We start from the raw sequence: 16,199 nt of genomic DNA, 5'->3' as shown, positions 1-16,199 counted from the left end.
GCAGCCATTGAGGATTCCTCCTAGGTGTTAGCCTGATAGGAGAAACCTGCTCTGATACCAATTGTTAGCCTGTATGAGTCCGCCAAGCTATAGAGTACCTGGTCCTCTACGAGATAATGCTTAGAATGCAGTAACTGTGAATGTAAAGAAGGCAAGAGATTTTCTACGTAGAAAAATCCCACACAAGGGGATCAAAAAACCATGACCTACACCTGTAGGCTTTTAACTCACTAACTTGTAATCTACCTATTACAAGCCACTTTACAATACTTCCGATTGCAAAGACTTCAAACTAACTTGTGATGCACCACCACAAGCCACTCTATAACTCTCCTAGTTACAGAGGATTTAACTTATGACTACTACTAGTCATAACATAAACTCTAAAGTTTACGAATTTGGTTTATTCCTAAAACAGTGCTTCTAAGAAAGCAAACTAGGAATTACAATGTAGAGCAATTAACAAGATTACAACTCAACTATGGACAAACATACGACTCTGCTAGAAACTGATCCTTAGTGAGTTGTCTTCTTGTTCTTGACGCACCAGTGATTTCAATGCCAGATCAATGCTTCTTTTGCTTGAGAGAATATCACTGAATGCATAAAAGAAGTATGTCTTGCACCAGGTTGTTTTATCACAAAAGATATCACAATGAGTAGTGATGTCAACTCTTGGTGTACTTCTCACAGTGAGAGGTGACTGCTGCACAGTCTGCACATCCACTTCTGGGCAGTTGCGTTCCAGCTGGATAGTGGGCTTTGTACTTCCTGTCAGGACACACCAACAGACCAGGTCCTAGTTGTGTTCCTCTTCTGTAACAATTTCCAGATGATCACTTTCTTCTGTCACGTTCCAGCTGTGTACTTGACTTGTACTTTCTGTCAGAGAACCCTGAAGCAGCAGGTCCCTGTTGTGTTCCTCTTTATCTTGATTGCCTACAGTCACTGACTTGCTTATGTCGGAGAACCCTAAAGAGCCAGATCATCAGGTCCCTGTTGTGTTTCTCCCTTTGCTGATTTTCAGGCTTCGATTAGTTCACATGAAATGTATGTCCTGTGCGCCAGGTGCTCTATCTGGTTCTTCATGACAAGTTTGTTAGATCATCAAAACATCAAAACAAGTTTGTTAGATCATCACTACCACTACTGGAAAATAGACCAATGGCAACGGGTCAGAAACCGTTGCAATAGGTAGGAACTCCGTTGCAACAGACGATTGCAACGGTTCTGTGTGCGTTACATCAGGTCGTGTGCCAATAGGTCTATTGCAACGGTTTTGTGCAACGGTTTTAATTTCATTACAATAAGTATATCTATTGCAACGGTTTAGAAAGCGTTGCCATTTTCCTACCTATTGCAACGATTATCTAGTCAGATGGAACGGTTCGAAAACGTTGCAATACCATTTTGTGCAATAATTATTGAGGCTATTGCAATGGTTTACGAAGTTATGGCAACGGTAATAAGAGTTATTGCAACGACTTTTTGTTGCTTTGTAGTGGATGTTTTGTCTGTTGCAAGATTTGGTGGTATATTATATTAATCAATTACCTATATAATAAAATATAATACGCTAAAATTTATATAAATTGCGAAAGGAAACTACTCATAAACAAAATCATAATCCAAACCATCCAACTAATATTATCCATAGATTGAAGCAAATATATAATATTGTTTGACAATCCAAGAGTTACCAAACATAAAATTGCAAAAATTCTAAAATAAAAGATCCATATTACATCTAAAACTCTAGCAACGATCAACCAATACTCATAAGGTATTCGCTGCTTTCGTCTACCCTTTGTTCGTTTGTTTCACCTACAAAACTATCAAAAACAACTTAGCTGATTTAGTTATAAGGAATTAATTATAAATAAAAGACAAAAAATAAAACGAAGCTGATTATATGTACTCAATCAAGCATTATTTCTTCTGGGCACTAAAGAGATTCACTATGAAATAATGCTTAAGTTTTCTTCTTTAGCTGTTAGTTGGAAAGGGCCAGAGGTATAAAACCACCAAGGCATATGTCATTCACCTGTAATAGTTTAATTTTTTTCACCAGACTAAGTAAAAACAAGAAGCTTCATTTCTCAATATAGTTTTTTGTTCGCTCGGAAACTTAATAATCTAAATGTTGAATTACTAACAATCCAAAACTAAAAATTTGACAGAGAACAGAGTTGAGTGCCCAATCAGAGACGAGAAAAAGAACAAGCATAAAACTAGAAACTATAGTTGTGACATTAAGAAAAAATGTCCTCTGCATGAATAACTACCAAAATTGGTAAAACCCAAAACTATAAAATAGCATTTTTACCTGTTGTGAACAACCTGAAAGAGATTCTTACTGTCACTTACTTAAACTTATTAATCTAGATAAAGCATAAGTTGGTAATTTAGGAGTAAATTTAACATAGTATATACTTGAACTAGTATATGTTTTCTTTCAATAAGATTGACTTCAAACATACTCATGTAAAGTTAGACCTGGGCAATAAACTTAGGAGTTAAACCACAAATCATTATAAGAAGATAAAGTTTTAGAAATGGGTCAATAAATTGAGGGGAGTTTAAAATTTCTAGAAATACCTCAGCCCGGCTTGTGTTTCTGTCAATATAGTTGCTGCAACAAGTAATGGGCATTGCAGGATTAATCACTCTGCACAAATACAAAAGAGATAAATGAAAGTGAGACTATTAATTAGAATGAGTTCACAAAAGAGGACACAAGTGTACAAGAATTTGTCTGAATATTCTAACACCTAAACCAAAAAAAAAACGTATAGCTCATTGTTCTGCTTGTTCTTCTTGTGTAAAACATGTTGGAAAACTTCTTTATTTGGACCATCCTTATTCATGTTTATGTTTTATTTCACTTCCAAGATAGTAAAAACTATTATGATGAAGAAATAAGAAGTTTTAGTTTTTAACTTCAACTGTGTCAATAAAGTTAGCCTACAGACCATAATCGCAAGACTATAATTAGTAACAAATGATAAGTTGTTACCAGCATACAAATAAAGCTAAAACGAACAAGTTGTCACTAACATACAAATAACAGCTAACCTAGGACAAAAGCTTAAATAGATGACACAACAAAATCAAGAGCCAGCTTACTATTTCATCCAATATGATACACTAAACATATTTGAGGCTTGGTTTAGTTCATGGTCCAAGTGCATGAGCTGCATCTCCAATGAACTTAACACTTGTTTCAAATATTTCTTGGATAACCACACTTGAAGAACAGAAGATATATTGCATTATCGAAATCAAAACAAAGTGAATTTTGGTAATTGTGTACAATCATTACCTTATTTCTCATAAAACATCTGCGATGGTTACGCCAAATATAGTAAAGATTTCAAGAATTCGCTATTCATTTAGATAAACAAGAGAAGCAATGAATCTTTTTAGTTCAATTCAAGAAAATAGTATGAATTTTTAAGTGCTGCAACTGAGATAATTTTTCGAATGAAAACTGTTTTGATAGGCAAAGAAAGTTGGAAATGAATATCCTAAGTGAAGCACCTAATAGAGGATTACTTTATTATGTCAGAAAAAATACATCTACCATCAATTCATCTTTACTTTCTCATTAACTATTGGTCTACCCCTAATGAATATCCCCCTCCCCTTCCTAAACACACCTCTGAGGAAATATTGGCACAAAACTTCTGTAATTGTGTCTGCAAGCCATGAACCAAGCCAGTTCATTTACTGCAAATTGTTGTCAGATATGGTTTTTTGCCCCACCTTCTCACTTTTTATCCCTTGTCATATTGAAGTTTTTATGTATAACTAGTTACGAAAATTTCGCATATGCATGAAGTGGCATAATAGACGCTAGGCACTATCCAATATCTAAGTTTTAGGCTTTCCTTCTACACCAAGAGCAGTCACAAGGTTTTAAATGTCTCTAAGAATATGCTTATTTCTTCCATCATCTTGTATATTTTTCTGTTTTCCTCTCACTACTCCTACAAATGTTGAATTCTCATCAGACAAAGGATATCATACTTGATATACTCGGGATTTCAAGTTTTCAATTCTTAAATCAATTACGCCTCAGTCCAAATCATTTGAGATTGGCAAATGAAGCAGATACTCATCAGAAGAAAGTCCATAATCTTTTTTGTTTAACTAACCACTCACCATACAAAAAAATTAACTTTTGATCAATCAATAATTAATTGTTCAATCCTAATAACTGCTTGAAGATAGTTACATGATTTCTCTGTATATATTCCATGGAATCATGCCATACTAAATAATTCAAGAAATTCACTGTCAATACAAAAAAAGTATATATTTCCTTGATATCGAAATACAAGAAACATCAACAGTAGCAATTTACATTGACATAAACCTAAAAGAGATTTAAATGAAGCTCACGTCAAAAGAAGAAGACTATAACAATACTCTATCATGTCATTTTATTCCAATATTAAATAATTCAAAAGACCCACTATCTGCACATACAAAAATGAAACTCAATCAGAACAAAAAATTACAACAATCTATCATGCCCATTTCGTTCTGATAAAGAATATTTCAAGGAACCCACTAAAGCACGCAGGGAAAAAAATAATTTTTTTGCTTGAAAAGAAAAAAGCCAGATGAGATTCAGTTGAAGCACAGTCAAAAAAATAGGAAAGAATGCAGACTACGATGAAAAGCAGAGAAGGTAAACCAGGAATTTCATTCTAACCTCTCTTTCTCTTGATCTACCGATTTCCAGCGAGGAAGGCTCTGCGGCAATGATTTCTCGCGATGAATAAGTGGCTTGTGGAAGAAGTACTCTATGTCCAACAAAGACGGCGCATTACCTTATATGGACTGTAGAACTGAAACGCTAAATTAGAATGTTTTATCTTGAGTCTAGACGAAGATTATCGACCTCTATAGATTTCAAGTGCTCGATAAGCCAGGTCAGATTGTTTGTAGATTGCTAGAGCTATTCTCAAAATGGTATATGCCTTCTTCAGATCTGAGAGTGTTAAAAATATTTTGGGTCTAGAGATTTAAAAGTGAACCTAAAACTTGTGGGCGGGTTTAGGAATACTAAGAAAAATAGGGAGAAAATTGGTAACCGATGCAATATGTATATTTTCCTAAAAAGTTGTTCCCACATGGTCATTTATTGCCACGTTTTAAGCAAACGTCGCAATAAGACCAACTACAGCAACGGTTCTTACACTAATGGGACGGTTTAAGTGCAAAAGTGTGGCAATAGCATCAAGACGAAAAACTGTTGCCGTAGGTCCAATTTATGGTTTGCAAAGAAAGTGATGTTCAAAGAAAAGAAAGGAATCAGTTATATTATAAATGTTGCTTCTGCAAGAAGCATTGAACAACGTATGCAAGTTTTGTGAACAATTTGGCGAGATATATAGGTAAAATGAAGATATTACGGAGTCTTGTTAATCCTGCAAAATTTACGAACAATTGAAACACATAAATTTTGTCAATTTGGTTAAACGTGTGATCAATTTATACAACCTATGCCCGCCCGCCCATTGTAACTTGTGAAGAAGACAAGTTTATGCCTCACCTATCAAATATAGTCTTAGTTTTAGCCTTGATATATATAGGCCACCTTTTGTTCAATATTCATCTTGATTGCATCACAGCAATAAGGACAAACATCCACCTCCATATAACAAGTTCCTTCTTAATATGAAATGAACAGCTCAAGGTCAATGCCTAAACCCCCACCAACTTTTTTTAAGGCAAATTTTGTCCATCCATCAAAACTTTGTGAATAATTTGTATCAAAGTTGTATCCATGCTACATAACTTGTGAACAAGATAAGTTTTGGTGATGTTACATTCAATTATATTTGTCTGTGTCCATAGCCCATTTAATAATACTCCAAGAATATCTTTTTTGTGGTGTTACGTTCTATTAAATTTTCTTCTCTGCGGAAGTTGAACTATTTGGATTATCAGTTTCAAAGAAATTGCATTATACTCGGATTATATATTTTTAAGTAAATAGTTGGTAATGTGTTAGATTATAATAGCGTGAACGCAAATAAGTTTTTAGTACCTTAGTTCTTGAATTGAACTGATAACTAAATGACAGAGAAAACAATGAAAAGACCACCCTAAAGTTGATTTGTTTCTTTTAAGTTTAAGAATTTAAGTAGTGGAAAAAGCAGTGTAAGATGCCGGTTTATAAGAAGTTTAATTTGTTTTAATGAGCATTATTCCATAAACTCAATAAGCTAATCCAATATATCTTGAAATATCATATTAGAAAATTTTGAGTGAAAAAGTTATAACCTACACATGAGAAAAGAGATGCTCTCAACCACCCTTCTATCAAATGATCAGACATGAACAACAATTTTAACAGGCATGATGCAGGGGTAAAGGAGGTAATTAAGTAGAGAATGAAGAAAACTATTAAATAAAATTGTATATATATTTCCATAAAAAGAAAATTATGAATAACAATTACTACATGTGATACAAAACAGAAAGATTAATAAAACATAAGACACATACTATTCAGTAATGTATATAAAGCTTATTCAAGAATTAACAAGAGCAAATTAAACACAAATAGACACTCTTTTTATCTTCTCTGGAAGTTGAATGCCTTAATACCCAAAGCAAATGTGAAGGCGAAAACAACAGCAAACGCAACGATCACAGCTGCAACAACTCCAAGAAAATCATGCTTAAATCCAAAGTTACTTCTCAGGAATTGTTCCACAGTTTGATTCTGATCAGTAAGTGGATCTTGAAGGTCTCCGAATTGAGATGCAACCAAACCATACAAGGTCCATGCAATAGGGCAACCCCAGTAGTACCATCTCCACCATATTGGAATACGCTGTTTTTAGCCAAAAAGACAAAAAGACATTAGGCTGGATTGGAAAATCAGTTTTTTGTATTTAAGTTGCGCGATGTGGCTATTATGTAAGGCGAATTGTTGACGTGGCTAGTATTTGCATCACAATTAATTTTATGAATGTGATAAATCATCCATGAAACTACTCTCACTTTGTTTGTCTCTACGACAACCACAACAACAAACCCAATGTAATCCCACTAGTGGGGTCTGGGAGGGTAGAGTGTACGCACACTTTATCCCCGCCAGGAGATAGAGAGGCTGTTTCTGGAAGACAGTTTGTGTTTATGTACTACTAGAAGAAAAGTTGAAATAATAAGATTTATGAACTTACAGGTCGTGGAACGATGAAACCTGAGAAGAGATTCCATACTGTATAGAAGAATCCAGCGACGATTGAAGCAACATTTTGATTCGGGGTCACAGCCACGGTCATCATACCAAAGAAGGTGAAGTACAAGAAGGTGAAGAACATGAAGAAGAAGTACCAAAAGAATTTTGCAACAGTCCATTCAAATCCAATCATAGAATAGACAATGAGACCATAGACAGTAGCTTGTACAAATATATAAGGTATTTCAATGAGAACCTGCAAGAAAATTAAGAAGTATTTATAAATAATGTGTAACTATTTAAGCCTTAAAACTTGTAAGGTTATTATAAATATTCAACTGTCTACTCACTTGTGCAAAGGCATAAGGTATAGCAGAGTACATTCCAGCAGCTTTTTCTCTGTAAAATACAGTACGCTCAACGGATACAACGGGCTGAACTGACGATGAATTTTGTACGCCAAGGAAGAGAACAGCAGCATACATAGATCCCATAGCATTAATCAGATCTTGGTTCCTACTCCTGTAATGACCAAAAAAAAAAGAGGAATTAGCATTAAGAATTATAAGTTGCCAGTTTGTCTTCTTATTCCTTTATTTTTTGTGTGTTATTGTACTTACACTTTGGTACCAATATCCCAGAACATTGTCCCGAAAATGAGTGCTATAAAGGTTGTGAAGATAAATCTGACTGCAGTATAAGCCGGATTACGCCAATATGACCAGTGTTGCTTCCATAGACAAGCCATACATTGGGTCCAAAATGGCTGTGAGAATTCAGAATCAAAATGCAGGTCACTTGTACCAGGTCGTGGCACGCTTAGTTCATCAATCAAGGCTTTGTTCCTCCTGTAGAGGTCTGACTTCTTGTACAGTTCAGTAAAATCAACCCCTAATGCCATTTCTTGAGATGAGGCTGTGACTTCTAACATCCAAGTTGCTGGATTGTAACCTTCCACTATTTTGCTTACTCCAGGTATCGACTGAAATCGTAACAAAATCTAAGCTTAGTTCTTGATCATAGAAACTCAGTACAAGGAACTTATTTTGTATAAAGAAACTTACCTCAAAATATTTTATCAAATGGCATGATTGGCGGCCTAATGGACCAACGTATATCTCTTGTCCTCCTCGTTTCATTAGAAACAACTGTAAAGATGTATTTTTCATATTAGTATCTGATATCTAAAGGGAAAAGCATTAGAAAAACCAGAAATAGATGCAAAAGGTGTTCAATTCACCTCGTCGAAAGCCTCAAAAATGTCAATGCTAGGCTGATGAATAGTACAAACAACGGTTCTTCCTGTATCGACAGTGTTCCTAACAGCTCTCATCACAATGGCAGCAGCTCTTGCATCTAACCCTGAAGTTGGCTCATCCATAAAAATGATAGAGGGGTTTGCCACTAGTTCAACTGCAATCGTTAACCTTTTACGTTGCTCAGTTGACAGACCGTTAACTCCTGGCAACCCGACTAAAGCTGATCTTAATGGTGTAAGCTCCACAAGATCCATAACTTCCTCAACAAACATCTGCAATGAGACAATCAATAGGAAATTCTGTCAACTGGCAGTTTATAGGATAAATTCTCATTATGGAGTAATGTGTAAGGGGAACTTACCATCCTTTTTTGTTCATCGACGTCTTGAGGTAAACGCAGCCAAGCTGAGTAAACCAATGACTCAAAAACTGTGACATACGGTGAATGGATGTCATTCTGTTCACAGTATCCGGATATACGTGCAAATGTTTCTTGCTTCTTGGGATATCCAGAAATCTTGATGCTCCCGTCAATGTAACCACCGGTTTTCCTTCCAGCCAAGACATCCATCAGTGTTGTCTTTCCAGCACCACTAACACCCATCAAAGCTGTGAGAACACCCGGCCTGAAAGCTCCACTCACACTCTTCAAAAGTACCAATCTATTATCACTGGTACCTGACTCTCTCATTTCCTGCAAGTCGTCAAAAAATTGAGTCACATTTTGATTTAAGGACAGTTGAAGCACCAGTCTTTAATGACTAACAATTTTTCGTTACTTACCGGAGGCATATCAACGGAGTATACCACTTCATCAAAGGTGATGGAATGGGGATCAAATGGAAGAACCATTCCCTTCTTCTTATTCTCACTGACAGAATCTCCTTCTTGTGTGCTAGTTATCTGGGGTGATGATTCACTTTCGTTATTCTCACTCTCGTCTGAAATCGTAGCTTGTGGCTTATCAAATGCTGCAGATACTCACTCCATGTTAGTACATGTCATCTTTTTATTTAAGGGTATATCGATGAAGAAAATCAAGGACACTCACGGTTAAGATAAGCGAGAGCAACACTGTAGGCGATGTTAAACATAACTGTGAATCCAGCAAGTGCCCCTACACCTATCCAGTACCAATATGCATCGGGGAAGAACCCTCGAGCTCTTACCACTGCAGCTCCAAGCGGCTCAGTTCCACCGGCTACAATCTGTTTTACAAGAGAGTGGATTCAGCATTTATACTTGAAGGATTTTAATTACTTGCAAGGAGTATAGGTATTGAAAGTTACATGTTTCCACTTTTGCCCATCAAATTCATTCACAAGAATTGCATTCACAGAATACATCAACGGTGACGTCCAGTATCCCCAAATCCACCAATCCTTCACATCGTCTACACCATTTTAATTTGGAGAAAAGAGAAAGTAAACATTAATTAGTCATTGTACAAGACAAGAGCTATATATTGCAAATCGTCTAAATCACAAACTTACTTCGTGCAAGAATAAAACCACCCAATGCAAATTGTAAAAGAAGAGCAAATGCTCCAAATGTGCTAGCAACTCCCATGGTCCTTCCTACTGCCGCGATAAATCTGAACAACGCTGATGCCATCTGGTTTACTAGTAAGAGTAGCAAAAATTGTTTGAAAAACCTGCATATAAGATAGTCTATCAATAATCAGCATATAAACCAATGAATAGATATATATATATATACCATAGTCTTTCTTTGATTACCTTCCAACATTGGGATCAAATCCGATGACATAATACGTGAGGAACACCCACATCCCAACTTCAGCAAAAGTTACAGGGATTTTGAGGATCCATGAGGGAATTGCGTAAGCCCACGAAGGATAGAAGAGAAAGTCCCTTTGCTTGTAGAAGACCGGAAGCTTGTAAAGTGTCATAGGGAGCTCGGACAAACCATTAAACATAATCATAATAACCACAAAAAAGAGAGCACCAGAATATATATTTCCATCTTCTGCAGAATCCCGAGGCATCTTAGTTCGGAAAAATATGGTCATTGTCATAAGTGCAATTACCAGGAGCTGATCATAAAACAAAGAGATCGAGGATTAATAAATTGCACAAAGAGAGGATATGAACAAATCAATAGTATAGGCAGACCAAGCTAATTAAGTATTAGTCACCTGAAAGAACTTGAAGAGGTAAACAAATGAGTTTCTTTGCATTAGCAGTAGTTCTCTTTCGGTGCAAACCTTCAAAAGTTGTCTCTTCCCTATACCATACTTTTGAGTAGTCAAAGCAGCAGGGTGGCTTTTACTCTTGTCAAATGTGGTTGCCAGCTCATCGCTTACTTTTCTTCCAACATGGAAAGACTGATAAGCTTCAGCAAATTCTTTTGATGTGATGAACCGATAAGGCTCATCCCTCTTTACCCAATATTGCTGTTGATCCTTCTTAGATGTCACCTGCCAAAAATTCAATTGTTAGAACCAAATATGCATCAATGCTGAAACTGATAATATTATGACATACTTCTTGCAAGAAGTCAGCCGCGCCTTTTCTCTCTGGGCATTTAAATCCCATGGATTCAAAGAAGTTGAGCACATTCTCTCGCGGACCCTGATAAACAATATACCCATCGGATAACAGTATAATATCGTCAAACAGGTTGTAGGTCTCGGGGGCAGGTTGCAAGAGAGAAATCAGAGCTGTTCCCTTCATTATTCTAACTGATTGCTTTAAGGAATTCACAATGGAGTAAGTAGTGGAGCTGTCCAATCCAGTTGATATTTCATCCATGAAAAGTGCTTTAGATGGTCCAACAATCATTTCACCAGTCGTCACACGCTTCTTCTGTCCTCCTGAAATACCCCTTATCATTTGATCTCCCACCATAGTATCTGCACATATATCCAGTCCCAGTATCTGCAAAATGGAATTTACAAACAAATGAATAACTTATTTATCAAAATTCTCCACGCTTTCAATAGCTCTAATGTAAGAAAAGTCATTGGAAAATGAATGTTACCTTAAGAATGTAATCTGTAACCACTTTGGCTTCTTGTCCTTCTGTTGATGCAGCCTACATTTCCATTCAACAATATGAATATTCATTATTCACTCTGTTTCTTAAGAAAAAGGAAAATTGTGCTGCCTGAAATATCTCAAAGAATTTATTTTCTTATTATAATTTAACATATTACCAGTTAATTAAGAGAAGATTGAGTTTCTTTCTTACCTTCATGAACATATCAATATCAGCATCTGGTTTAATATTAGCTGCTTTCTCTCTTCTTGATAGTTCAGCCAACATCTCTGAAAAATAATTCAAGAACAATAAGTCAAAATCATGATTCTTTTTTTCTTCACGAAAGAAATCAACTTATATACACTAACAGCGCAAAGAATTTTTACACTCTTAGTTTAAATTTAACATGCTATAGATTTCTGCCTATTTTATTTTTCAGTTCCATTTATTATGGATAATTGTAGTTACTTTTAGGTGAGCTGATAGTGTAAAATTTATCTTGCACCGTTAGTGTATAGAAGTTTAAACTGATACTGAAATCCTAAGTTAATAAGAATTAAATAGAACTAACCATAACGAGAGCCAACGCCTTGACATCTTGCAGAGAACTCCAACGTTTCTCTAACAGTCATTTCTCCAATATGCAAATCATGCTGGCTAATATAAGCGGCAGTTCTTTGTGGCACAAACTCATGTAATTCATGTCCATTATATGTCACCTTTCCTGTAACCTGTTTATTGTGGATAAAAATTAGGTGTTATTTTATTTTTTAGAAACCATAAAATTGTTGGAATATGTAATGAAGTTACCTTTAGAGCAGAGTCAAGTTTTCCAGCCAAAGCAAGTAACAAAGTAGTTTTTCCAGAACCAGGAGGTCCCAAAAGAAGAGTCATTCTACAGGGCTTAACTATGCCACTAACATCCTTTAAAATTGTTACTTGCCTTTTTCTTGATGGAAGTATGTGAATTGAATCCAATAGGCCCTTTAAAACCAACAACACAAGAGAATAAGCTTAGTTTGAGAACACTGTAATTTTTTCAACTCATACTTATTATTATTATTATTATGATATCTTTTTCATACCTCAACAAATACTAAACCATTAGTTCTTCTATAGGTGATACATACATATAGATATGCAAATACCTTTTTATAGATTATTACCTCAACGAAGTTAGAAATGAAGTTGGTAAATGTAGGCAAAGCTCTGCTTCCTACATATGCATCTGCGTCGATATTTAGATGCTCAAATCTCACTTCTATTGACGGAAAATCAATCCCAACCCTGTTTTTCCAGAAAAACAAAAAAAAAATCACAACTTAGCACCAAATTAGATAATCAACGAACTCCAACTCAATTATAGAACCAATTTTTTTTACTTAAATGACAGTGTTAACAACTTTTTCACCATACTAGTGTATTATAACATGACATGCTATAATAAATAACTAGCAATATTTTTCAAGTTACTGATACCACAAAAGCTAAGTTTTTCTCGAACCCGAGTTTTATGTTATGTTATAATATATGTCCTATATAACACCACTTTACTATAACGGCCAAAAGTTATCGGAACAAATGAGCCTGTTATGGAGAGGTTTGATTGTATTTATAGCTGTTTTTAGCTGACTTGATAGTATTGAAATCCTTTTGCACGGTTAGCGTATAGAAGTTAAACTCAAAGTGCTGAAAATTTAAAAGGTAATAATTTCACTTGCCTGTCAATTCTGTTCTTGAGTTTCAACAAGAACTTCTCGTTATCTTCATCAGCAACTTTAACAAGCCTTTCAAGCAAATTCTTTCTTTCTAAAACACCAAGATCATCTACATCAACTTCAGCAGCAGCACCTTGTGATCCAAATAATATACCTTTTCTTAATCTATCATAAGTTGGTAACTTTTCGAGTGCGGCCCATTTAAGTGCTTCTTCATCATCTTCATCCCTTGCCGAACGCGAAAAAACCTCAGCGCCATTATTTCTCCATATTGAATTGCTATTTTCTCTTATACTTCCTCTCATACTTCCCCTTATACTTGCTCTTAAACTTCGGCCTCGCAAATTACTTAAATCTGCTGGCTCCATCTTGAGCACTAATTAGAAGTTCGACTTTCAAAATATTTTGTAATTAGATCAAATGAACTGAAAATGTGAAATTAGTGTAATCTTCTTTATTAGAAGAAGTACAAAAGAATAGAAGGAGATGTCTAAGGCAAAGGTATTATATAGCAGCAAAGAAAAGGAAGGGGCGGCTATAGCATTGTTTTATTTTTTAATTGGTCGTATACATGCATAGTACTTTGGTCTATGAATTTATTGACCTAACATTTTGACGAAATTTAATTTGAATTATTTGACGTACACAGTAGTTGTAGAGGAAACTTCTACAAACACTGTTCATGAGGAGTCATATGTGACCAAATGAGAAAAAGACTTGAAAGAAACTTCGAGGGTAATTAACGTGTGAATTATTAGCATAGGATCTTAATTATAATTTGGAGAGTAGCAGTCAAAGAAGCCAAAGAAAAAAACGCCGCCAGCCACCAGCGTCTAGAAACATGCCAAGTCAGCATAGCAGATTTATTATTATTTTATTTATATTATTAATTTTTGTTATTAATATTTATCTATAATTGATTTAACAGAATTTATATATGCTTTTATTTGATTTTAATAACATTGGCTTGGGATCTTAGTGGGAGGAAATGCGAATGTTGCAACAAGTTGATTGGGCAAAGAGAAAAAACTACTAATTTAGTTCTGAATTCTGATATAAGTAGGCTCATAATAGGGAATACCCTAACCTTGAGAATTCATCTTACAAGCACCGTTGTGAGCCTACTCATATCAGGTAGCTCATCTCACAAAGATTTAAGTAACGTTTTAAAAGAAGTTTAAAGTTAAATAATCATTATCTGATGATCTCAAATTTTTGTCCCTAAGTAGAATGTCAAAATAATTTCATAGTTCGGACGATAGTTTACCTGTGATTTTAATTGTTTCTTGTTTAAATTCTTTCAGACTCTGCTTTTTTTACTTTGTGTCCGAACTAAGTAATTATTTTGACATTCTACTCAGAGCTTGTTGCAAAATTCTGGGCTTTGTAATTCTCGCAATACTAGTTTTTATTTTCCTCTTTCTTTCTTTTTTTCTTTTTTTATGGCAAGTGGAGAATGATGATGAAATTAAGAATTGCCAAATGACTTTTTAGCTTGACTCTTCAAATATCTAGAAAGAAGCTAGCTGAGCTGAGATTTTTCTTTTTACTTAGAAGTTGCTTAATATAATAAACGACGAATATAGGGTCCATGAGGTTAATATATCATATCATAATACTAATCAAAGTGCAATCAATTGATTAGTTGTCTTAATTACCAATTCTACTGTTTAAGAATTGTACAAACACTAAAAGTCATTAAATTTGCAATATTTTTTATCCATTTCAAATTTGTAATATTAAGAAAAGGAAAAATTACATTTTTTAATTATAATATATTTTCTGACGGGAAATTATGTTTTAGACAATTAATATTCAAATTATCTAGTAACTTTCTTCTTTGACCAAAACCTTCTGGTCCTTTTACGTAAATAAGCAAAGTAAGAATAACGAACTGCGAGGAAAAGTAGTAAAAACACAGAAAAGAGATGCAGCCTTGTAAGGTTGACTTGGTTGTTGTTGTTGAAGAACTAGAGATTTTTGAAATTTCATTTATCACGCTGAATCTTCTATCACAACCAAAAAAATATAAGGAAAAATGGTCATATTTGTTCATATGCTACTATTTGAAATTGAGAATTTTTGTGTGAATCGAATCTATCCCGGCCAAAAAAAAAAAAGACTCGTTTTTGTTTTTGTCTTTGATCTCTGACTGGGGCTCTAACGTGAAGGATAACTCTCATTAATTTTAGATCATAGTCAAAAAAGTAATAAATTTTGACTTTTTTTCTTCAAAATATTTTGATACGTGGAGTCCATCCATTTCACATTTGACTATACGTGAAATAGATTTACATAGTTACTGGTGTATGGGTTAAAATCTGACCACAAGATGGTTGTCCTTAAAAGGAACAATAAGGGATCGACCAAGCTGTAGTCTTACCCACGAGGCATAACAGCGGTGAGCATCTCGGCCACTGTCGAGATCGAGCCGTCAGAAGGCTTGCACGACAGCACATATGTCGTACCACTCGGGCAAGTAAGGAAGAGTATAGTCATGAGAGGATCTGTTGGGTAGAAACCGTTGGATAAAGGGGAAGGTTGATAATATATATATGAGGGGAGAAGGCAAGAAAAAGGGGGATCACATAAAAGAAAAGAGAGGAGCAATGTATAAAAGCGAGAACAAGAGGAGATCCCCAACAACAAATCAACAACCCAGATTTTGGCTACAACTTTTTGTAATCATCATTGTTGAATCAACAATGATAGATCTCTTAGTTATCAACAACTTTCCCTCTCTTTTCCTTCTTTGCTCTCACAAATACGGTACAAACATATCAAAGATGTAAGCTTATTATTTACATTTTATGTCTGTCAATCATCTTAAGGAATCTTATATAAACTTGGCCTCCTTCAATTGTGATATTCAATATGTTTGGATTTATAGTTAATTATGTTTGGTAAAACCAACCCACACGAAGCGTATATGCGATTAACGACGAAGCTGAACACAGCTGCCAAATCTGAAGCCGTTATTCAAGTACAAGGCAAAGCGAGCAACCCTACAACGTT

The 16,199-nt window shown here is 35.0% G+C and overlaps 1 protein-coding gene across 1 annotated transcript; it reads right to left on the bottom strand.

Moving 5' to 3' along the window:
- Window positions 6,409-13,627, bottom strand: LOC109214257 (pleiotropic drug resistance protein 1). The gene is made up of 20 exons (XM_019378156.1): window positions 13,188-13,627; window positions 12,633-12,753; window positions 12,277-12,450; window positions 12,038-12,197; window positions 11,677-11,753; window positions 11,467-11,520; window positions 10,971-11,363; window positions 10,622-10,903; window positions 10,203-10,519; window positions 9,957-10,117; window positions 9,753-9,856; window positions 9,515-9,671; window positions 9,247-9,434; window positions 8,825-9,157; window positions 8,445-8,735; window positions 8,269-8,352; window positions 7,825-8,186; window positions 7,555-7,726; window positions 7,206-7,460; window positions 6,409-6,853 (listed from the first exon to the last, which is right to left on the bottom strand). Exons 1-20 carry the CDS (start codon window positions 13,550-13,552, stop codon window positions 6,593-6,595), a joined length of 4,311 nt encoding a protein of 1,436 aa, XP_019233701.1. The 5' UTR covers window positions 13,553-13,627; the 3' UTR covers window positions 6,409-6,592.

This window comes from Nicotiana attenuata, chromosome 2 (assembly GCF_001879085.1).
Source record: "Nicotiana attenuata strain UT chromosome 2, NIATTr2, whole genome shotgun sequence".
NCBI lineage: Eukaryota > Viridiplantae > Streptophyta > Magnoliopsida > Solanales > Solanaceae > Nicotiana > Nicotiana attenuata.
Note: the sequence above shows the minus strand (reverse complement) of the source record. Positions and strands in the feature narration are given on the sequence as shown.